The following is a 24,777-nucleotide window of genomic DNA, read 5'->3' as shown; positions in this document are numbered from 1 at the left end:
ACCCCCAACCCCATACCTTAGCATTATTCTCACAGATTCCCTTTGTCCTTGAAGTTTATTCTGCAGAGGCCACAGATGCAGGGGCTGGGCCATTCTGAAAGCTTAGAGATGAAGCTCTTAGCCCTAGTTCAGAAACACTTAGGTTTGAATCTCAGCTCTGCCACCAACAAGCTCTTTGCCTCAATTTCCATATATGAAGATAAAAGTAGTGACCTCATGGGATTGTTATAAGAATCATTACAAGACCATACATAGGAAGCACCCAATGAATGACAAGAGCTTCCAATGGTGCGGTCATGGTTAAGGACACGGACTGTAGGGCCAGACTGCTTGGGTTCTGCCAGTGACCACTATGTGATCTGGGGAATCCCTTGAGGGTTACTGAGCCTTTCAATTTCTCAGTGTCCTTACCTATAAATGATGTTTCTACCTGATGGGGTCGTGGTAGGAGTAACGAGTGCCTGGCACAGCAGTGAGTGCTGTGTCCTCTGTATTACCCTCCCTCCAAAGCTCCTCTGAATAGAATCTAGACCTTGAGACTCCTGCTCTCACAGCCCTCTCTGCTCCTTCTCCGAGTCCAGGACTCCTGGTCCATTCATTCACTCATTACTTTAGTCGTTCTGTAACATGGACAGAGGCAGGAGGCGAAGAGTCCATAGCCCATCCCCTCGCTTTCCAGGGCAGCCGCCTGGGTGTCTTATAGGGTCGCTCCTTTTTTGTCCCCATAGATTCATCTCATCCTTGTCTGTGGCAGAAATTTCTCTCCAGCCACATTCAGGGTACACTGGAGGAAGGAGGCTTAATTGTGCCACTTCCACTATCTGGACTATGGCACAATAAAGAACCTTGACACAGTTTGTTCTTAAAGAAAGAATTCTCAACTTCTCTGGAAACTTTTCCTTTCTGCCTTAGGACAGCACCCTGACTTCCAAAAATACCTACTTTAACTTAAAAACAAAAACAAACATGGAGATATTTTACTTGATTATAAAAAGAATAGACTTGGGTTTGTTTGTTTTCTTGCCTGAGGCCCACAGGGAGACAGCTTCCTGGGACAAATCTCAGCAGGGGAGCTCGCTGGAAAGTCTCTAACACTCCTCGCTCCTCCCAGCGCCCACCTCAATGCCTTTTCGGGAGGCTAAGCCAGATGCGATCAGTCCCCAGACCTCATAGTCCCCCAGCTCAGGGATGAATGATCCTAAGTAGAGCTTTCTCACTAGGCATGATCCGGGAGGTTGCCTTGCTGGACACTGCAAGGTCCTGGGAGCTTGTAACCAGAGGCCTGGGTTTGAGTCCCAGCTCTGCCGCTTCCTGCTGCGAAATCCTGGGCAGGCACGTTACAGAAAGCTCTCAGAGCTTCAGTCCCTTCTCGGTCAGGCGGGGATTAATAAGCAGCTCAGCCTTCTCAACCTGCCGCTGGCCCTGCCAAGCTTCAGTTTCTCTTCTCCGAACCGGAAATAAACCCCTCTGCCCTTTCCGGATTGCATTTCCCTCCGTTCACTGGATTGGATCCGAGATAAACCCCGAAGTGCTGCCCTCATGTGAGGAACTGGCACCAAGTCACAGCACCAAGCTCAGGCTGTGGCCTGTGCCCGGCGAGCTGAAGCAGGGCAGCAGCTCAGAACTCAGAAAGGAAAACAAAACGAAAACATTTCCTCCCCAGTGGCTGGGAAGAAGCAAACTCGGCACTAAATTATGTTGCAAATATGCCCGAAGGTAGTTTTAATTTTATTGGCACTGATTTTAATTTACTCTTTAGGCCCCTGATTGCAGGATGAGCTGTTTGGCTGCTGGCAAAGGGACAGCCCTTCATCACTCAGTTTTAATTAAGGCTCTTAAGTTTAGAAGGAAGGAGCAGAGATGTTTCCCCACTTCCATTCTCAGTCCCAGATTGTAATTAAGGGCCCTGCATTAGCGACACACCCCTTGCTCTGAGTTGGCCACAGAAAAGTACATCATGCGACTGCTGGGGAAAAGATCTACCTGCTCTTTCATTTAATGCACTCATTCTGCCATTGATTCATTTTCTATCCATTCCTTCACCGAACCTTTAATGGCAACTTATTACATACTAGGCCTAGCTCTGGCCCTGTGGATTTAAAAAATTAACAGTGTATGATCCCTGTCCTGAAACAACTCACAGTTCTAATGGGAGATGGAAATAAACAAAGCACTGTTATGTCATGTGGTAAGTGCCACGGGAGAGATTTGTATCTTGAATTATGAGGGCGCAGAGGAGGCTGTTAACTCATCCTGGGGGATAAAATAAGGCTATTCGAATTGAGGTTTTGTACTAGTCAGATGAATAATATGAGCTGCTATAACAAGCAATTCCCAAATCTCAGTGGCTTAATAGAGAAAAGGTTCATCATAGTCAGACGCAGGTCAGGTGACTCCCCTGGCCACTTTCCTCCCAGTGTTCATTCAGGGACATAAGCTTCTTCCTTTTTACGACACCACTGTTCTTACACATAGCTTCCATGCACAGGAAGAAGCGGGAATGTGAGTGGTTGTATATGCATTTTAGGGCCAGACCTGGAAGTCAGTTCTCATGACTGCCCACATCCCATTAGATCCTAAATGGCAAGGGAGACTGTGCAATGTCTTCTGTGGCCCAGGGAAAGGAAGTGGGATTGGTGAGCATCTACTCAGTCTCTGCCTTAAATTTTAAGGCTGCATCAGCGTAGGCCAAATACAGAGAAAACGTATTTCTGGCAGAGGAGGCATTTATTATGTATAAATGCAGAGACCAAAGTCATGAGCATAGCAGTTCTGGGTATTCTAGGTAGCTCAACATGACCGGAGTGTAAACTATCAGACCAGAAGTGACGTGAGCTAAGAGTAGACAGGGCACAAGGACCAGGTCACACAGGGCCTTTTAAAATTTATTAAGGGGCTTGGACTCTATCCTGTGGTCAATAGTGAAACGTAGAACAGTTTTAACTAGGAAATTGACATGATTTGTTTGCATTTAAAAAGACCCCTCGGAAACAGCAAGAAGTTACCATAGTAGAGCAAGTAAGAGATGACGGGATGTGGGTCAGGCATGGTCCCCATCCTCAAAGATCTCAGGCACACGGACATACTTATCAGCCAGATCAGGTATACAGAAACAAGTACCGATAGCAGTAACTTCCAAGAAGCTGTTTGGAAAAGCATGAGAGATGTATTTTAATTGAGGATGAGAAGAACTCATGAAAAGTCTAAGGAAGTCATGTCTCTTCTATCTTATCCAACAACCACTTTTAAAGATGAGGAAGTTGAGGCACAGTGAAGTGTTGCCACTTATCCGCGGTCACAGATTCTGTTAGCGTCAGAACCAGAGTTAGAAGCCCTGCTTGTGCCTCCATGCTCCATTCTAACTGGGCCACTACAAGTCCATAAAGCCAGTGTAGGCACGAAAATTATCAGGATATTGTTGGAATCGGTGTTTGCGGTCTTCGGCATTCCCAGAAAAGGGCTAAATATGTATAATAAAGAAGAAAATGAACTCATAACTCAAACTCAGACTCTTCAGGTACCCAGGCCTTTTTCTGGTCTAATGTCAGCCCTTAGAATCTCAGAGTAGGAAGGGATCTTAGGAACTACTAACCCTCTCACATTGTTTTGGAGGTACTAGCTGATGCACTTAGACATGAAAAAGAATTAGAGGCATAAAAACTGAAAAAGAAGAGATAAAATTACTATGTACAGGTGATAAGATTACGAGCCTGGAAAATACTGTTCCCTTTATTCATTCCCTGTTCCCAGGCATCCTCACTGCCTGGCTGTTCCTCAAACATGCCAAACGCATGTGACTTTTGCCTCTACTTCCCCTTCTCCCTGGAAGACTCTTCCACCTGATATCCTCAAGACTGACTCTCCTACTCCACTCAAGTTTCTGTTCTTCCAGAACCCCTGTTACTCTCTATTCCCTTACTATGCTTTATTTGTCTCCATGACATTGCTACCTCCAGACATGTTGTATATTTATTAACAGGTTTATTTCCTTCTCAATAGAATGTAAACTCTTGGAGAGCAGGAGTTGCCTGTTGTGTTCATTGCTACTTCCCTAGTGCCCAGAACATTGTCTGACACATAGTAGACACTCAGTGATTATTTTTTTAAATAAACAAATGGAAACCCAAGAAAATAAAAAGAGTAATTTACAAATAATAGAATTAGTAAAGTATCTAGGTAAAAATTTAACATGTTAGAAACAAGAGTCTTTACACTTATAAAGAACCACCAGTTAGGAGACTTAATGGAAGAAAGCATCACATAATTAAAAATATAAACTGCCTTGGCATTAAAAGAAATGTTTAGGGTTTATATATAAAACAAACAAACAAACGAACTTTAAAACTTCCTGCTGTAACCCCCCAAAAAACTTGAATAAGTGAAAAGTCAAAACATATTCTTGGATTGGAAGGCTTAAAGTCATAAGAATCCATTCTTCCTACATTAATATGAAACTCGAATATGATTATATTACAAATATTGAGAATATTGACAAGATTTGGGGAAGCAAGAAAACTAAATTATAAAGTTCATACAGAAAAATATGCAAGAAAATACAGGATAATTTAGGGAAAAAAGCATAACAAGGTGATACTAGCCCTCCAAATACTAAAATACATTATAAACTTAACATGATCAAAACTGTGTAGTACTGACACATGAATAGGAAAATGATTAGAATGGACTAAAAGTCCAACTATAAACCCAAATACATACAAAAAAAATTATAGGGTAAAGATGGTTTTTCAAGTTGGTAGAAAAAAGATGTGCACAATTTAATAAATAGTGCCCGACAAAAAAGTTTAATTCTTACCTCACACCCTACACCCCGTAAATTAAAATTGAATGGAAATATTTAAATATGCAAATAAAACAATAAAAGCAATAGAAGAAACAATGAAAAATTTGACCCAGGAGCCACAAAATAAAAGGTTGATAAATCTGTATTTTAAAATAGCATTTAAAAATTTCTGCATGGCAGAAATTACTTGTAGAAGTAAAGTCAAAAACAATGACAAACTGAGCAAAAATATTTTTGTACAGCACATAAAGGCTAATTTCCCTAACATCTAATTTCTAGAAATCAATAAGAAATAAATCCCAACTATTTAGTTTTTTAAATGGACAAAGGAAATGGACAGACAATTCATAGAAAAGAAAAATGCAAATAGTTCTTAACCATATGAAAAGATACTTAATCATATTATAAAAGATAATTATACTAAGAAATTCAGCTTAAAACTAATCTGAGATGTCATTTTTCACCCATCAAATTGGCAAATATAAAAGAAATTTGATTTCACCCATCTTGTCAAGGTAATTGACCGTGAGACATTGTAACACTGCTAAGAGTGTAAATTATTCCTTCAAGAAGTTAATCTGTCAATATTTATCAGAACTGCAAATTCGCAGAGGACCCAGAAATTCTACTTCTAGGGATTTATATGTGTGAAATAATGTATATACAGAATCAATCACTAAGACATTATTTGTAACAGAAAAAGTTTGGAAATAAATGTCCGTGAAGAGGGGACTAGTGAAATAGTTTATATATGGCTGTTAAAAAGAGTGAGGTAGCTCTTGCCCTGGCCAGTGTGGCTCAGTTGGGTGGAGCATCATCCCCTGCACCAAAAGGTTGCTGGTTCGATTCCCGGTCGGGGCACATACCTAGGTTGTGGGCTCGGTCCCCTGTGGGGCCGTGTGGGAGGCAGCCGATCAATGTTTCGTTCTCACATTGATGTTTCCCTCTCTCTCTCCCTCCCTCTCTCTCTCTCTCTCTCTCTCTCTTTCCCTTCCTTTCTCTCTAAAAATCAATAAAAAATCTTTATTTAAAATGAGGTAACTCTTTATGTACTGAGAAAAAAATTACCTCCACGACATGTTAAGAGACAAAAAGCAGCTTTGGCTGGCGTGTTTAGGTACTGCCATTTCTGTGTGTTGGGAGGACGGGGGAGGACTGTTTCCTTGTTTGTGTGTAAACTATCCCTGGAAGGACCTGGAAACCTGAGCTGCCTCCAGGGAGTGCAACTGGTGTTTGCAGGACAGCAGGGGAAGGGAGAAGGAATGTTCACTGTAAATACTTCCTTTTTTTTTCTTACTTTTTTTTTTTTACTTTTAAACCATGTAAATCGCCAATATAATTCATCTGCTGGTTATTTAAACTACTTTAGGTGCCGGGTGGCAGCCGGGGGCAGTGGAGTCACTTTAGAATGGTTGTCAGGAGAGCCAGGCCCTAGTTTGTGCTCCTTCCCTAGCTCGTTGGCCGGCCTGAAGTGAGCAACCTCTCCACTCAGGGCTGACCCGGAAGAGGTCAGAGGAGCTCTGACATCCTGAGATATTAAGTGCAGTTTTCCTTACACATTTCCTAAGTCATCTCTCTGCCTCCTCCTTTCCTCTGCAGCTCACCAAAAGCTCAGAGGAGAGGACAGACAATTGAAGGAAATGAAATTGCAGGACGACTTTTATAGGGCTCCCACTGAATCATTGTATATTCCACCTCCAAAGCTAAAAATGATGAGTTTAATATCACACAGAGCAGTGCATCTTATATGTCTCAAAAGACAGCATATGCTACCCAGAAACTGGGAGCTCGGCAAGATGCAACGTTTCACTCCAGCTCAGAGGCAAATGAAATGACAGTCATCAGGCCCACATTCTAGAAGCAGCATGGTTTTCATTTGGCTTTAACTTCATTTGAAAGTGTCCTAAGGAGGGAGAATCCTTCTAAGCGTGGACTTTCTCACTAGAAAAGGGATAGACTGGTGGCCAGGTTTTGCCTTGGCTGTTTCCGGCACTGGTCGTGGATGATGCTAAATGAACTGTGCCTGGAGTCCGGAGACCTGGGTTTCAATCCTGTTTATGCCATGAGTTTGGACAAGTCTCTTTCCCATTTGGGGCCTCTGTAACTCTGAGGAAGTATTGATAGACATAACTTGGACTGATGTATAGGAAAACAAGGCTGGATTTGAGGGACATTGAAGATCTAAGGACCTAAAAAGTCCTCAGTTCTTGCCAGTCCATTACCATGTCTGGAGTAATCTCTCTGGGGTTGTTTTGTTCAGTCCTTCTGCACACAGCTACTGAGCATTCTTCATGCACAGACAATCCCCCTACCTCCAGGGAGCTCATAGATGGGAATGTTAACAAATAATAACATATCAAGCTAGGAAGTGCCTTAAGTATGTGTAAGTAGAGAGCAGAAAAAGGCTAGTCACAATCATCTTTTAGATTACAAGGCAGTTTTATTTCCATGCACTGTTTATATCCCATTGGGAAGTAGGTATGGCATCATGAAATGAGGTTAAGAATTAACTAGGATGTCATAGGTAAAGCTCCCAGAATGGTGCCTGGCATGCATTAAATACATAATAAATGATAGTAGTTATTATTTCAGTGTTTGATTCCCAACTCTCTGAGGTTGGAATTAAAATAATCACTTTGCAAATAAGAAATCTGAGGCTCAAAGTAGGGCCGTGATTTACCCTGGAACCCCTCAGCTAGAAATGGCCCAGTCAGGGCAAAACCATAAGCAGGCCCAATGTAAATACAATTATGTTGCCTGAAGGTATTTCTAATTAATCAGAGAAACAAATTCTGCTGATGCGTTTAGTCATGAATGTATTAACTGTTCAAGACTTAACCCAACAAAAATCTCACTTCTTTGGAAGAACTCTAAAAAGGGATGTTAATGGTAAGTGCTCTCAGACCGGGGGGCAGATGGTGTTAAAAGTGAGCAGAAATGGATCCTCCCTGGTTTCAGCCTCTCTGATCACATTGCGAATGGCTGCTAAGTCGGCTGACACGTAGGGCCAGCTTGAAAGAAAGCCAGTGTGTGTGTGTGTGTGTGTGTGTGTGTGTCCCGCCCCGTCCCTGTAAGGTAAGCTCTGTGACCCCAGACTTCTCATTTGTTATCCTCTCTCTGCAGAAAACGAGCGTGGAGTTCTATATTGACATCCACGCCCACTCCACCATGATGAATGGCTTCATGTACGGCAACATCTTTGAGGATGAAGAGTGGTTCCAGAGGCAGGCCGTCTTTCCCAAGCTCCTCTGCCAGAACGCCGAGGACTTCTCCTACGTGAGTGCAGGGCCCTGGCCAGGCCCGGCCCTGCTCCGCCCGCCCCCTCCCCGCTCAGCTCAGTTTGCTTGACCGTTTCGGGAGCGCCAGCTCTGTGCCAGGTAACAAGCTACTCCGTGCCCTCAGGCTGCTCCTCCCAGTCCCGAGGGAGACTGAAAGGGCAGCGGGTGCTCGGTTCGTCTGAGGAGCTGGCACGTGTTTAGCTGATCTGATTCCAACATTAAGAGAAGAAACTCACTGAGTGACTGAGCACCCCGCACACCCCGCAGACCCTGCCCCGGGTCGGCTTTCACCGCCTCGGATCCTTTAGTCAGAGCCTGGCATGGCTGTTGAAGGGGCTTATATGCCCACCATTGTCCCCTCCACAAGGATGCTTTCTGTGCCTCAGTTTCTTGTCAGTAATTGGTGGGCGACAATTTCCTGCCCTGCCTGTGTCATAGCTCCCTGGGAGGCCAAACGCAGTGACAGATGGGAAAGTACTTTGCAGGCGGGAAGGACCCCGCAGACTCCAGGAACTCGGTATTGCCCGCCTCTCGCCCAGGCCTGGAGAGGCTGGAGGCCGCGGGTGGAATGACTGGCAGCAGCAAGCAATATTGGAAAAGGGCAGGCAGAGAAGATATGGGCGGGAGTCAGCATGTGGCTGGGGACGTGGGGGAGAGTTTTTGCAGATTTTCCTTTGTTTTAACACTAAATCTCTGAGGCCTGTTATTCCCTTGTGGCCAGAAGGGAGGGGGCGAGGCGGGGAGGCCCACAAAGGTCAGAGCAAGTTTTGAAGTTGATGAGCTCAATACTGGCCCGCCCATTGCTTCGGGCCTGGATGCTGGTGATGATACATTTCTCCAGGAGGTAAGATGCACTTTGAATCTCAGAATCTTTGAATGCCAGACCAGGAGAGGAATTGGGAGACTATTTAGCCCAGTTTCCTCTTTATACCTAAGAGACACCTATGGCCCAGAGAGGTTGAGTATCTACAGCAAAATCCCTCAGCATCATGTTGTCGCAAATGGTCATATTTCATCTTTTTTATGGCTCAGTATGTGCCACATCACCTGTCAAAGGTTGTTTTCATGTCTTGGCTATTGTAAATAATGCTGCAATGAGCATAGGGTTACATATATCTTTACAAATAAGTGTTTTTAATTTTTTCAAGTAGATACCCAGAAGAGGAATTGCTGGACCATATGGTAGCTCTATTCTTAATTTTTTGAGGAACCTCCGTGTTGTTGTCCATAGTGGCTGCACCAATTTACAATCCCAAGGGATTATTTTGAAGCCTAAATGAGATACTACTACAGGGGAAACAATATGGTTAAGTTGAAAGCACTGCCCAGACTTTAGTTCTGATTATCATTGTAATATAATTGCTTTTTGTTCTATGTCCACATTTCCTTGTTCCATCTGTCTCCCTTCAAATTTTCACAAATACAGGGGTGGGCAAAAGCAATGTGTCACATACGCATGACTGTAAACCTACTGTTGCCCACCCCTGCATTTATTAAATGGCAGTTACTGTGCCCCAAGAGCTCTGCGAGATGCTTTCATTTTAACTATGTTTGCTTATTGAATCAGTCATCATAACAACCCTGTGATGTGGGACTTACATCCCACTTTTCAGATTAGGAAGCCGAGGCCCAGAGGTATTTATTGTAAGATTTGCTCAAACTCTGAGAGCCAGCAGGCGTCCTGCCCTGACTCTCTGCTCCCTACTTGTCTCCCACAGTCCAGCACGTCCTTCAACCGGGACGCGGTGAAGGCGGGCACCGGCCGCCGCTTCCTGGGCGGGCTCCTGGACCACACTTCCTATTGCTACACCCTGGAGGTCTCCTTCTACAGCTACCTCGTCAGGGGCACCGCAGAAGCTGTGCCCTACACTGAGGAAGCCTGTATCCTTGGCAAGTGCCCACCCTGCCCTGGGCCAGCCCATATCCAGGTCTGGCAGGATTTACTAGGCAGGTCAGGAATTTGGTCTCCAACTCAGGTGAAAGCTGAGCCTCTGGGGTGAGGGTGGAAGGAGACTGGTTCTGCTGGTGGCATCTTTGGATTGTCCTGCTTCCTCCTTGCCCTCTCACAGACACCCCTCTCTGTGCTCCCCTAACTCCTCTAATACATGCACAAGTCGTATTCCGCCCGCACCTGCTGTGTTCTACCGTGATGTTGTGACTAAGAAGCTGGAGGGAGTTACCTGGTGGTAGATTTTGAGCATGTGCACCAAAGGGGATTTCGCAACCACTGTTCACAGTGAGATGCGGGTTTGTGCACCCGAGGCCTGCACTTAGCATGTGGCTGGTCTCTGATGTCAAATTTGAGGGGTTTTCCCATCCTTTCTCAGCACCTCTGACATGGTTTTGTGTTGGAAGTAAATGTATTTCTTAGTAGAATGCCTTCCCCCTTAGCCCAGGCCACAGTTTTCTCCCCCCAATGCCCAGTCCTTGTGCATCCCAAGTAAACGCACCATTAGCGCATGCAGGAATCATTGGAGGCTTCCAGGATAAAGTGCTGACCAAGAAGGCAGAGCCCCTGACTCGCAGAGCTTTTGATCTACTTAAGGAGACTGAAGACAAAAGAGGCAATTATAATATGTATGACAAGTTCTGTGGTGGAAGGATTCCAGAGGGCCACAGGAAACTTTCATTTAGTAAGTATGTGTTGAGTGTTTACTGTAAGCAAGGCAAAGCTCTAGGCACAGGGGATGTAACAGCGAACATACCAAAAACAAAAACGTCTTCACATGACCTTCCAAAAGAAGGTCAGGAAAGCCTTCCCAGTGGAAGTGACATGTAAGCTGAGTTTTTCAGATTGAGAAGAAATTCGCCAGATTGGGTTGGGGTGGGTTGTTAAAGGGAGGACATTGCGGCAGGAGAGAGGAGGAAGGTGTCTGCAGGAGCTGTGCGTGGCTCAGTGTGGCTGAAGGACTTCAGGTGCAAGAGATGAGACTGGAAGGACAGGCCATGAGGAATTTGAACTTGAACATGAAGGCAATGGGGAGCAATAAAAGGGTGTTAAATCGTGGAGGAAAGCCACTCTATTACGAGGTTGCTGTGACCATCCAGGTGGGAGGTGACTCAGGCCTAGATTCTGGTGGTGCCGTGGAGCATTTGGAATGTGGAACTGAGAGACTTGCTAAGCAATTGGATGGGATGTCAGTGATTGGAGGGAATTAAGGGTGAATAGAGAGGCTGCACATGAGCTGAGCAAGCCATGGTGCTGTAAGAACCGCCCGCCTTGTTCTCTTACCCAGGGAACAAGAAGGGAAACCTGGAGCTGCACCGGGAAGCTCAGGCCAGTTCAACATATATGAGTGTGATCTAACCAAGCTCCTGGTTGAAATGCACTTTTTAAAACCCTCCTCTCATAACAGAGGGAAACTTCAGGAAGACAGATTGTGGTCTTTGTTGGCTGCTGGCTCCGCGTCCCAATCAGAAAAAGAAATTACATGGTCTGATGGGAATGGCAATACTGTCTGGGAGGAAGTGTCCTCTAGACTGAGAGTCAGGGACCCGGATCCTGATGACGACACCAACATCATCCCAGAGAGTGCCCTTCACAAGTCCTCTAACCTTGCTAAGGTGAATATAGTCACCTTCACAGGGACCAAGGACCTTCCACTCTTCAGCCCCTGCTATGGGAATTAAATAGAGATACTCATGAAAATGTGAGAAGTTATTCAAAGAGAACAGACTTTGAATTCAGATGCCAGTGCTGGAGATCTGTTGATGGGGGCAGGTGCTTCTGCTCAGACTGGCTGTTTACAGCTTTGTCCTCTGTCCCTGGTGATCTGACAGTCCCCCTCTGCTGGGGCACTACACCCCTCCAATGACCTCTTGTCTGAAGATGAGCTAAAGGTTGCAGAACTGGTTGTCTGGTTTCCCTTTCCAAGTCCTGCATGGTGGTTTCATACTTCACTTTAAAATATGGTATCTGGCCCTGGCTGGGTAGCTTGGTTGGTTAGAGCATTGTCCGATACACCAAGGTTGCAGGTTCAATCCCTGGTCAGGGCACATACAAGAATTAACCAATGAATACATAAATACGTGGAATGACAAATCAGTCTCTCTCTCTCTCTCTCTCCTCCTTCATCTGTCTCTGTAAAATAAATAAATAAATTTTTTTTTTTAATGTGGTATCTATAGACTTGGGATCTCAGCTAAAACCAAGACTAAGTCCCATTTGAATAATGTGTTCCAATATCTAGCAGGTAGGATTGAGCATTATTGGTGATTGCTTGGGTGTGGGGATAAGGGAGGATGCCCAGTTTTTGTGATTTAAACAACACGGTGGAGCCAATAACTTACATACAGACTATTGGAGAAAGGGGCTGAGGAAGGGGAGTCTTTTGAGCTTTGTTTGGGATGTGTTGAGAGCTGGGGGCTCATGTGATGTACAAATGGGGAAGTTTGGCAGGCAGATGGCTCTATGGGCCTGAAGTTGTGAAATGAGCCTGGACTTTGGACAGGTTGATAACAGATTTTTCTACCAGGTACTATAGAGTCCTAATGAAGGAAGTGGCTTCTTGGTAGGCACAGTCAAGGTGGGCTTCCCCTTGATGAGCTGGTGAAAAGAATGCTGGACTGAGGGTCAGGATCCCAGGTCCAGAGTATCCTTTGCCCCTTGTCCCCATCATAAAGCCATGTGACCTTGGTTAAATCACTTCACCTCTCTCATTAAAGCCTGATACTAGATAGGCCTCAGTGAATGCCGATGAAGGGAGGGAGGGAGGGAGGGAGGGAGGGAGGGAGGGAGGGAGGGAGGGAGGGAGGGAGGGAGGGAGGGAAGGAGAAAGAGGCCTTACCAGCATCTGCTGGTTGGTCCACTAACAGGACAGTGGGTGATGTGATCTGTGTCGCTCAGAGGAATTACCAGAATATGCATATGTACTGGGCGGTTGGGGGCACGTGGGGAGTACTGCTTGGATTTTCTTTCTCGAGGAGGAGGTTTCACTTTTTAGGCAGAAGAGTAGGAAGGTCAGGGCTGAACTGTTGGTTGGCAGGGAATGGCACCTAGGTACTTCCCAGTTTGTTTGTCACACCCAATGTCAAGCTTTTGTTAAGATTAATAAGCTAACAATGCTTTAACCAGAGGTCTCTGAGAACAGATGACTAAACTGGACTGAAGCCTGTTGGGTGTTTTTTTCTCCCCCATGGAGACATGGACTAGAATTTGATCTTTAAATATGAATGCTTATGGAATGACAGGCCGAGTGGAGGACTAATAGTAGTGGTGATGGTAAAGATGATGATATCGAGATATGCTTCAGGAGACAGGCCAGGCTGGCTCCCTGTACTGGAGGGCTGGTCATGTGGGCTGGGGAAGTTCTGTTCCCCATTCCAGGTTTGAATTTTCCTATTTTTAATGATATGATCTTCAAGTTTATTTCCAAATCATTAGATAGATGATAGATAGGTAGACAGACAAATATAGAAAGAATTATCTGATTTTTGGCCTTTGAGATAAGTACCTCCATTTTACATGTGGGAAAACAAAAGCCTGGAAAAGTCAAATAACATGCCCAGGGCTGCTCTCTCGGTCCTGCCCGGCAGGCTTTGTCTCACCTTCTCCTTGCTCTGCAGTTGGCCCAGGTTCCCTCCATTTCCTGTAGGACAAAAGCCCTTTCCTGAGCCCCACAGAGGTTGGGACCCACCAGACAGCTCCTGCTTCTCCTCTAGCCCTGCTCTCTGTAACCCCCAGCCCTGGTCTTGACCTGTTTGTAATCCCCAATCACTCGGATGCCACCAGACCCATTCTCTGCAGTGCCCACCTGAGCTGCCTTGCCCTCTGTGGGCCCTGCCTCGGCCCTGCAGCCTCCCACCTCCAGATCAAAGTGTGCCTCTTGCCCAGGCCCAGAAAACCAACACGTCATTACCTCCCCCAGCTCCCTCCTGCCCCCAAATGAGGTTTCTAAGGGTTTTATCTGCTGTTGTCAAGTTTATAGCCATAATTCGAAATGCTGTTAATATTACTGACAGCAGAGAGCTACAAATTACGAAGCTGTAAAGTTACTTTATGGGGATAACTGTCAGCTTTCACTAGCAGCACTGCCAGGCTCCATGGAAACCAAACTGATGATAAAGAGCTGATGTTGTTTCAGGATTATGGCTGTTAGCTGCCGGTCAGAGAGTTCCTGGTGGTTCCTCAGTAACTGAGGCCTGTTCATCTATATTCATGTTCACTTGCACACTGTGCACACAGGTACTTACGTTCCCATCCTCTTGTGCAAATGTGGGGTGAGCCCCCAAAGTGGAAGGACTTTGCCCAAGATCAGTTCTAACCAGCTGCAGGTCTGGGCCTGACTTTGACCCGCCCAGGCGACAATGACTGTCTGCCACATTGTAGGTGTTTAATAAATAATTGTTGAGGGGATGAATGCCTGGCACACATGGAGGCGTAGACGATAGAGAACAAAGGTGTTTAATGATTTCTACTTTTAGAGTAAAACAAATAAAACGAAAGCAGCTTTGGAATCACTAATTTTGGGAAATGAGGTTTTCTGTGCAGTAACATGGTTTAGGCATCTTAACTGATACTATTACTCTTGATATTGGGCATCAGCACAAACATATCCACCCCCCAAGTCTACCACACACTGTCCTCCTGCTAAAATTGATGCTAACTGGCTGCATTAACAGAAGCAGATGTTGGGAAGGAGGAGGTCCTGGCCTTTTTTGCCTCATGGTGTCATTGACCCCTAGAGCCCTGTGTTCATCTCTGGTCCCCACTCTATGCAGGACATTGAAAAAATGGTGCATGGCCCCTGAAGCACTGGGCTGGGAAGGGAGCATGGCAGGTTTACCAGTTGTCCCAGTTTGCCTGGGGCTGAGAGATTTCCTGGACCAGGGAATTTTGGTGCTAAAATCAAGACACTGCCATGCAAACCAAGATGGTTGGTCACTCTACCCAAAGCTCTGACCTATGAGGAACTGGTCAATGAATTGGGGATATTTTCCTTGGAAAGAAGATATTTTGGAAGCTATGTATTTGCTTTGGTCAAATTTCTAAAGAGCTCTCATGGAGCAGAGGGAGTAGATCCATTCTCTGGGGCCCTGGAGTCAGAACAAGAGCTAGTAGGAGGGGAGGCAGCTCCACTGTGAACCTCTATGTGGGAGATAATGACAGGGCCACACTTACTGAACACCTGTGACATCCCAGCCCTGGCCTGGTTCCTGGGGCTGCAGAGAGGAGTGACCATGGCCTCTGCCTGGAGACGTTCCCATTGTGGTGAGGGACATAGGCAGGAGAGTGACCGCAGTACACTGTGTGACAGAGTGGGGCACAGGGGGTGGTGAGAATGAGCATGGACCAAACCTAGCCTTGGGGATCCCAGGGGTGGAGCAGGTGCAGCAAGGAAGGCACATGGAAGGGCCTTGCAGGCAGAGAGAGCAGCGTGTGCAGGGTCTGCAGCACTCGGGGACCTGTGTCCCTCCTTTGGGAAGGTCTGGGCCTTGGAGAGTCAGTTGGAGAGTGAGAGGTCATGAGGCTGGAGAGGGCTGTGGGAACCAGGGCTGAAGGACAGGTGATCCGCATCCATAGAGTGTTGCAGGGACAGCCCATGGCAGTGTGGGGCAGGTGGGTAGGTGGGTCAGTTGGAAATAAGCAAGTGTGGCACAGACAGGTGTTAAGCCATCTCACCAAGTAACACTCATCCACAGCCTTCTTCCCCCTCTTTTCATTATTCTTTAAAAGGGCCCTGGGAGACTGCCTCTGAAAGTAAGTCAGAAGGTCCCCTCCTTCCTAATTCCCCTGGGGAACCGAGAGTTCCAGTGTCTCAGATGATGCCATCTGGCCAGAGGTTTGGGGATAGCTCCCAGTGGCATTGTGGGTAATGGACACTATTCCGATGTGAGACCCATGAGCCATGGACTTTGTTCATCCGCTTCTGCCACTGACTTGCTGCATGACCCTGAGCAGATCACTTAGACTTCCCCAGATCTCACTTTCCCATCTGTGAAATGAAGGGTTTGGACAAAGGGCCTCCATCATCCAGGCCTCATTTAAAGAGCCTATTTAACTTAGACTGACTCACATTTATTGAACATCCACTATGTACTGGATGCAGCCATCCCGAGGATTTTGTCAAACCCTTGAGGGCATGAGCCATTCTCCCCAGAAAGACCTGGAACCAGCCCCTCAAATCTCACTTCCCAAGCAGCAGGCTGTATGCCAGACAAGGCACACTGCCTGTCTGGGATTTCTTATATGTCAATATTTTCCTCAAGATGATAAATGTCCTGCCAATCAGAGGAGGCAGCTGCCAACTCTGTCTGAGACAAGGGCCTCTAGCTGGGGTTGTGGCCGTGCTTGGCGTGTCGATGTGTCTCGAGAGGCAGGAGGCGGGAGTCAGGTTGGGAGGAGGGAAGAAGGGAGGGGAGGTCAGGACCACTGCTCTCAGTCTATGCAGATTTTGCCGCGAGTCAGTGGAGTGGAGACAGGAGACAGGCTATTCACAGAACTCCCACAGAATGCCAGGTCCTGGGGGGCCATCAGGAAGAGAGCAGCACTTACCTGTGTATAAAATGTGTATAGAGTACTTTATCATCTTGTTTGATCCTCACAACAATCTAGAGAGATGGGTATTATTACCTGTATTTTATAAACCAGGCAGTTGCATTCTGTTCCTGAGGGCCCATCTGAAGGCACGGCCAGTCCCCAGCTCCTGCAGCGCAGAAACCGAGTCAGTGGACAGTGCCCATGCAGGTGACGGTCTGTGGGTATTGGAGCAATACCTTCCCAGGAGCTTGAATTTCTTTCTTCTGATGTCAAACCCAAATCTAATTGCAACCCCCCCCCCCAAGACACTTTCTTTGAAAACAGAAAAAAACAAACAAACAGCCACGTGGTAGAGGAGCTAATAATAACTGAGAAATAAGTAGCAGATGCTGTCGTCCAATATGGGCTGAAGAAGAGCACACATGGCCCCTGGAGCCAGGCTCAGACCAACTTGGCTTAGATCTTGGCTCTTCTACTTACTAGCTGTGTGACCTTGGGCAAGTGACCTAGTCTCTCTGAGCTTCAGTTTGCCCATCTGTGACGATGATGATTATGACACTTACCTCATAGGGTTGTTTTAAGTAGATGGAAACGAGAAATCGCAGGTGTAATAGCGTACCTGGGACATGGTAGTCACTCAATACCTGATAGCGCCATTATTACTGTTCCCAGTCAAGCGGTGAATTGGGTGAAATCTGAGTAATACATTTCTGGGCCATCAGGAAGAGAGGAAACCAGGGCAGGTTGGGGGTTTCATGGAATTTTCCATGAAGGGTTCATTAGATTCTTAAGGAGTTCCTAAGGTTCTTAAATAGCAATCCTCTTGAAAACATGTTTGGAGTTCTGGCTGGTCCCGGCTCTCGCCCCTCGCTGCCTGCTGGCGGGGACCCGGACCCAGCTGCCGCTCTGTGGCTGTTGCCTGAGGTTGAGGTGCCCTCTACTGGCCCCCAGGGTGCATGGCTGCCTCTGAGAGTCTAACTTCACTTCCTCCTGCAGAGGATTGGGAGGCTGCCAAGTCCTTTGTCTGAGCTGGCACCTGAGCTGGGGGGGGTGGAGGCGGGGGGGGGGGGGCTACACCACCTGTGGGGGTGGAGGAGGGAGGGGCACACCCCTTTCACCTCTCCCAGGTTTTTCTCCTGATAGAATCTTTCCTCCCCACTTATTTCTGCCCTCTTCTCTCTCTGTCCTGTTTTCCATTTTTTATCTGTTTATTTGACTCTCTCACACATACACACATACTCACGAATATCTTTTGTCTGTCCTTTCTCGCCTTCTCTACCTGCTGTCCCCCCCACATGCAAATCCCACCTCTCCTCCGCTCTTTCCACTTTTCCTTTCTCTCTCTTTCTTCCTCCTTAGCTACCTTCCTTTCTTAAGGCAAATAATGAAAATGTTTTGCACCCAATTCTGGATTTACACAGTCTTGAGTAGGTACTGTGCTCTGACACCGTAACCGATGGCGAGGCTTGAAAGTTAAAGGAGGTGGTGTGTGCAGGACCCTGAGCAGGCGGCTGGCTGCCCAGGGCGGCCTCCGTACTCCCTTCCCTTCCCTTCCCTTCCCTTCCCTTCCCTTCCCTTCCCTTCCCTTCCCTTCCCTTCCCTTCCCTTCCCTTCCCTTCCCTTCCCTTCCCTTCCCTTCCCTTCCCTCCCCTCCCCTCCCCTCCCCTCCCCTCCCCTCCCCTCCCCTCCCCTCCCCTCCCCTCCCCTCCCCTCCCCTCCCCCTCTCCTCTCCTCTTCTCCCCTCCCCCCTTTCTATTCTTTCTCCTCCAGCCCTCCCTCCCCTTCCTTCCTCCTCCTCCCGCCCCCCCCATACCTCAGTTTAGACTCAGATTCAAATACCATTTATTGAGCTTTTCAGAAAAGTGGAGACTTGACCTTCACCTTGAAGGAACTGTCCTTCACTGTCACTTTCTTCCAACTCCCTAAGGCAGGCGGAGCGGCTTCCTGACAAAGCGAGAGACCTGGGCCTGTGAACTGAGCTAAGGGACAGCCAGAGGGCACGAGAATGTCAAGGAGAGTCTCTCTCCCCAAGTGTCCTACAGGGAAGGTTTGTGCTGAGGAAGGAGTCCCCTCCTGAGGCCCCACATGACATCCTGGTGTCCGTGTCCCTGGGCCCGTTACTTTAAGTTGCTTGCTCATTTATTTACCATTTGTGCTCATTACAACAAAAGCACACGCTGCAATAAAGCAACACAAGGCACCTCCCAGCACCGAGCTCTCCAGGCGGCATCTCGCCCTGTGCCCGGCCCTGTTGGGAGGAGTGACCTCCGGCCCCTTAAGCATCCCTTCAGCATAAGCAGGTACCAGTGTCAGGAGGTCACCTCTCATAGGGTCCCTTGATGACAGCCAACGGCACAACCCCAAAACATGCCCCAAGCTCCCAGAGGTCTAGCTGGCTGCTACACGAACACAGGCTGCACCTTCCACGGCAGCCTTGGGGGCTGTCATGGCCCCAGCTATGGAGAAGCCGGGACAGCCACTGGGCCAGGCTCAGGCCAGGCCAGGACTCTAGGTATTCGAGCTGGTATGTTTCAGTGGTTAAGAGCCCAGGTTCTGCAGTCAGACAGATCTGGTTTCAAATCTTAGCTCTGCCATTTCTAAGCCCTGTGCAACTTTGGGCAAGTTGCTTCACCTCTCTGGACCCCAGAGCCAAATAGAGATAATGATACAAACTCCTTAGAGTTACTATGAAGTTAAATGAGAGTGTATGTAAGCACATACCACCCTGACTGGCCCCTAGTTCTGTGATTACTTTGTGGAGATCCCAGTAGGTCAGGGATCTGCTGAGTAGGTGGTCCGAAGTTCCACTGGTTGAGGACCAGGCTCCCTGCCTGGATGGAAACCACCTGCACCAACCACCACAGAGACACATGCATCCAGACCACTGTGACCAGCCTTGTGACCCCCTACTTCTGTGCACTGAGGGCAGACTCACTTCCCTTGGGCTAAGCATCTGAGGAATGACCTGTGCCTATGGATGTCCCTGGGACTCTAGGGATGCACAGCATTGAAAATTCTGAGTCTTGGGACGCTAGGAAGCTCTTGAAAGAAGGAAAATATTTACCGATGGCCCACCACGTGCCAGGCACTATGCTGTGGGCTTCCTTAGCTTGTTTAATTCTCACAGCAGCCTTATGGAGAAGTCACTATTTGTCTTGCAAGTAAGAAAATGTTGGCTCAAGATATTAACTTACCTGGGGTCACACAACTTGTATGGTGCAGAGCCAGGCTCTCAACCCAGAGCCCCGTGACCCTGCAGCCGCTGCTCTGCTCCTGAGTGTGCTGCCAGGACACTGAGATTGCCCCTTCCTTGGCCCACCGCCCCCAGCTCTTTGCAGAGTCAGCAGCCCACCAAGCCCAGGCAGAGCAGACCCTTCTCTCCCAACAGGCTGGTCACGTCGCCACCCCTCTGCTCCGGTGTTCTCCTGAGTCACCCAGAGTTCTCACTTGGCCTCAACGCCTCCATCCCACCTCATCGGAAGGTAATTGTTGAAGGAAAGTTACTGGGCTCCGCTGAAAGTCATTTTTAGATTCCGGAGCAGGACGAGTAGGAACGATGACTTCACAAGGGCATGACTAATTCAAAGCACTTTTAATCTTCAAAATGTCAAACTTTATGGTCAGTGGCTGTTTCAGAGTGAGCAGTGGCACTGTGCATATTAAAACACCAGGATGGCAGGCTGGAGACGGGGAGTCTTCTCCAAGGGCGGTGGCTGGTGCTGCAGGCCAGCTCTGAGGAACAGTCTGAAACTCAGCGTCATTACAGGTGATGACCAGCTTCAGTGAGGATGCTCTCCGTAAACGGCACGCACAGCACCGATCTTTATATAACCCTGAAAGACAGGCAGATGGTCCCCATTCAGAGCAGGAGTTCAGGGACGACCCCGATGCTCGGGGTACTTAGGGGACATGTTCAAGGTCATGCAACTAGGAAGTGCTTCTGCTGGTTCTGACTCAGGTCTGCAGCCTCAGGGCTACAGCCTCTGAAGCCTGCTCTGCTGCTGCCACAGAACTGCCTCCTGCCTTCATGGCTTTATAGCAGCACGAACTCACCCATTTTGGATCCCTCAACACTCTAAGACAAACTTGGAACAAGTAATAAAGTCCCCCTTCATGTAACCTGAGGTCTCTGTCCAGAAACAAGGCCTTAGGAAATGTGCGTTGGGTTTTGGCCTCCTGGAAGTCGAGGGTGCCAGGCTGGAGTTCAGACCTAGCAGAAACTTACTGTGTGACTCGGGGGCTTCCTTTTCCCTCTCTGGGCTTTCACTCCTGTCTGTAAGCGTGTTCGAGGGACTCATGAAACAACACGTATTCACCCAGCAGCCGCCCCGTACCAGGCCTGTGCTGGGCCCTGGGGATCAAAGACGAGGAAGACGTTGCTTCTTCCCTCATGGGGACAGCTGACTGCAGCCTCTCATGCCCTTTCCTATCAGACATTCTATGAACTCAGGTTGCAGCCGTAAAGTACAGACAATGGGCCAAGGGTCTTTGCCTCTCTTCAGTGTGAAGGCAGCCCTCACTTCTTCCTTCACCGCGCTAACAAATATCCTTTGCTCTGAGTCATGGCATGAAAAATCGGGAAACGCTGGCTCCGTGTGAGGGGCCCAGGTCCTCGCCACCCACTGCGGACGTGCCATCTGCTCTGACCTGTCTCTCTCCCCACGAGGTCTGTCTCCGTCAGGCCCCAGACATGTCTCCCTCCCCCAGATGGAGGCAGACAGCAGAGCGCCAGGGCTGCACCTTTGCATCCATAATACACTGTCTGGGGATTTTTATTACCTTGTCCAGACAAAGAGCAATGGGCTGCATTTAAATTCAGGACCCAGCCACCCACATGTGCAGTATCTGAATCCTCACAGCAGCCTCTGCTCTAGCTTTGAGAGCTATCCCCAGACTGGTTCTTACTGGGTATCTCCTTGGGCCCCTGTTTCCACCCCTTCTATCTCCTGTCCAGTGCTGGGCATCACTCATGCTTAGATGCTGAAAGAAAGGGCAAAGTCAGGGTGTGGTGCGGGCCCAGACGGCTCCTGAGCTCAGAAATGTCTGGAGCAGGTGGGGACGCCTTCCTGGAGCTGACAGGCCTTTATAATAAGATCTAGCAAGGTGCAGTCGCTCACAACTTAGAGGGCTTTTACACACAGAGACTGTCTCAATGAACTGTCACAACCTCATGAAGGAGGAATGATTATCTCCTTTTTACAGCTTGGAAAACAAAGGCTCAGAGAGGTAAAATAACTTGACAGAAGTGCACAGCCAATAAGTGATTTTATAAGTCAGGGTTCTCCAGAAAAGCAGGCACATAGGATATGTATATATAAAGAGAAAGGGATTTATTTTAAGGAATTGGCTCATGAGATTATGGAGGCTGACAAGTCCAAAATTTGCAGGGTGGGCTGGAGACCCCGGAGGAGTAGATGTTGCACTTCAAGTCCAAAGGTTCCTTATTGCAGAATTCCCTCTTGCTTGGGAGAGGTCAGTCTTTTGTTCTGTTCAGGCCTTCAACTGATTGGATGAGGCCTACCCACATATGGAGGATAATCTGCTTTACTCAGAGTTCACCAATTTAAATGATAATCTCATCCAAAAATCCTCATAGAAACATCCAGAATAATGTTTGATCACTTAGCTGAACATCATGTCCCAGCCAAGATGACACATAAAATGAGCCATCGCAGTGGCAGAGCTTAGGTTTGACCTCAGGTCTGCTGGCTTCAGAGACTGAACTTGACTGCGTCGCAGCACCCAAGGAGACATGATCTGGACTTTAAAAGAAAAGAATTTGAAAGGACGGCATTTAGTCTAGTTTAACAAATGTTTATTGAGGGCCTTCATTGTGTCCAGCTCTATTGATGAGACCAAAACAAAACAGAACAAAATAGCACCCACACTCACAGTCTAGTGATGGGACTAAGAGTCTAGTGGTGAGGACAGGAAGGCACTCTGGAGAGTGGATCCTTATGAGTAAAGGCTCAGTGGTAGAACTGAGCATGTTAAGAAATTGGCCTGTCTGTAGTGGGAAGTTCATACAAGGAAGGCTTAAGAACTAAGCTGGAAAGTCTTTTGGGCCAGATTATACAAAGCCTTTAGTATCATAACACGAATTTGGGGTTTTTGTTTATAGGCAATGGAGAGCCGGAGAAGGTTCTTGAGCAAGAGGAAATTACTTTATTAACAGGAGGAGCGGATGGTGTAAATAGGAGGAGACGGAGAGGGGAAGCCAGGTCATTGCACCTAGATCAATGGCACTTGCCTTGGGCGTGATTTTGGGAGCATTGTGAAGTATATACTTTGTTCCTCAATCAAAAAAGAAACAACCAGCAGAGGCCGAGAATTTCTTCCACCTACTGATTTCTCAGTGAAGATACAGAATTAAGGAAGGGACTTTGATAAGTGGCAGGCACTGCCCTGGGTATTTTAATTTCAAAACAACCATATGAAGAGGACAGAACAGGGATTATCGTTCTCATTTGACTGATGAGAACACAGAAGATCAGAGAGATAAAGTAACTTTCCCAAGGACACACAATTGGTAGATGTAGTGGTTAGAGTCCTGATTAGCACTGCCTGATTCCACAGCCTGCACTGTTAACCACTAAACTGCAACAGAGGGTGGGTTTGGGAGGAGCCCTGGATGCTTGAGTGTTGTAAAGAGAAAACAACAGTAAATGGAGGTGCAAAGAGAAAAAAAGAGAGTTGAGAAACCAAAGACCATTCTTTGAAGACTATGGTGCCTTACCAAGGCCCAACTCAGGGGTCGGTGGTTGAAACGGAGACCCAGTCATATCTGGATATGCAGAATGTAGCTGGGTGACCTCAGAAGGGTCCTCTGCTGGATTCTCATCACTCCTGCCACCCTGTCCTTTGGGAGCAAACCCTCCCTTGCTATAGTGGAGCAGGCCTGGAGGAGAGGGCAGTGGTTTCCTTGATTCCTCCCATCTGTAACCGCTGCTGAAATTAGGCTTCATTAAAATGCTGATTAATAACATTTTACCTGGGCCTGATCTTTGATGGGATGGGCCCTGTCACTGTAAATGTTAGTGTTCTTTGCAGCTCTTTACACACAATTAACACCCTGTGGGACCCAAAGGGTAGGAGATAGCAGAGGCTGTGAAAATGACCCTACACAGGGGAGCTAGAGGCAAGGAGATGGCAAGAGATGGAAGGGGGGTCTGAGCACAGAGGACCTTGTGGGCCAGGCTGAGCTCCAAGCCCAGGTTATAGATGGAGTATCACCAACTGGTGGCTCTTGGCTGACTCCTTCCTGAAGGTGGTGGGTTTGGCCTGGAGAATGTTTGCTGGCTGGTGAATCGGTTGGCTGATGGTTTTATGTTGAGTTTGAGGGTCTTTGAGCATTTGGCATTACTGCCCAATTGGCCACTACACCCCCTATTGTTTCACACTTGTCATTGCACATATGTACATTATGAACCCCTTCTCTGAAGACATTCGTGTTTGTGACCCTTATAAACCTGGTGGGTAAGAGATCTCTGGCAACTGTGATAAGAGTGGATTGGACAGCAGCAAGGAGAGACTGGAGGCTGTTGCTGTAATCTAGAGATGCAACCAGGAGGACCGAGCCGGGGCAGAGGCAGTGCAGTGGGGAGGAGGAAAGACGTGGGAGTCATTTCTGAGGTGGACTCAGTAGGAGACCCATTGGTCTGCACCCCTGAGGAAGACAACAGTTCCCCTGGTTGGCCGTAGGCCTGGCTGTTGGGCCCATTGGGTTTACAGGAGAAATATGCAAATGGCGGAGTGTTGACCTCATACCTGACCTCGGGAGAAATCAAGGCTCAATGTGAGAAGGGAGGAGAAAAGCTCTGGTTTGGGTCTCCTAGTCTCTCCTCTTTGCATCTCACCATAGCAGCCAAACTTTGCCAAATTTTAATTTGAACTCTCGGAGCTAAGCCTCATTTTACAGATCAGAACAGTAGGCTTCCCAATGGTTAGCTGCTTTCCCAAAGCAATTGGAGGTCATACGTGTGTGTTTTTTTAATCATATCTTTCCTATATTTAAGAAACTTCTTTTTCTCTGTGCCTATATGATTGTTATCTGTTTATCAGTCACCTTCTCTCTGTCTCTGTCTCTGAGAATTTCCCTCTTAATGTGTTATTTCTCTTTGTGTCTCTTCTCTGCATTTCCTACTTTTTCTAATTTACTCCCTCACCCCTCCATTCTGTCTCTATCTCCAGTTCTGATTAGACAAACACTCAGGGATGAG

General features: G+C 47.5%; 1 protein-coding gene across 2 annotated transcripts in view; it reads left to right on the top strand.

The window, feature by feature from the left end:
- The window catches only part of AGBL4 (AGBL carboxypeptidase 4), a 771,449-nt gene that overhangs the window by 723,463 nt on the left and 23,209 nt on the right, over positions 1-24,777 (top strand). For both annotated transcript variants that reach the window (XM_081143911.1, XM_081143910.1), the window contains exons 10-11: positions 7,925-8,077; positions 9,798-9,960. In XM_081143911.1, coding sequence (XP_081000037.1) covers positions 7,925-8,077; positions 9,798-9,960 — 316 coding nt within the window. The remainder of the gene's footprint in view (positions 1-7,924; positions 8,078-9,797; positions 9,961-24,777) is intronic.

This window comes from Miniopterus schreibersii (assembly GCF_964146895.1).
Source record: "Miniopterus schreibersii genome assembly, chromosome: 8".
NCBI classification, from domain to species: domain Eukaryota; kingdom Metazoa; phylum Chordata; class Mammalia; order Chiroptera; family Miniopteridae; genus Miniopterus; species Miniopterus schreibersii.
This window is presented reverse-complemented; position numbering and strand designations above follow the sequence as displayed.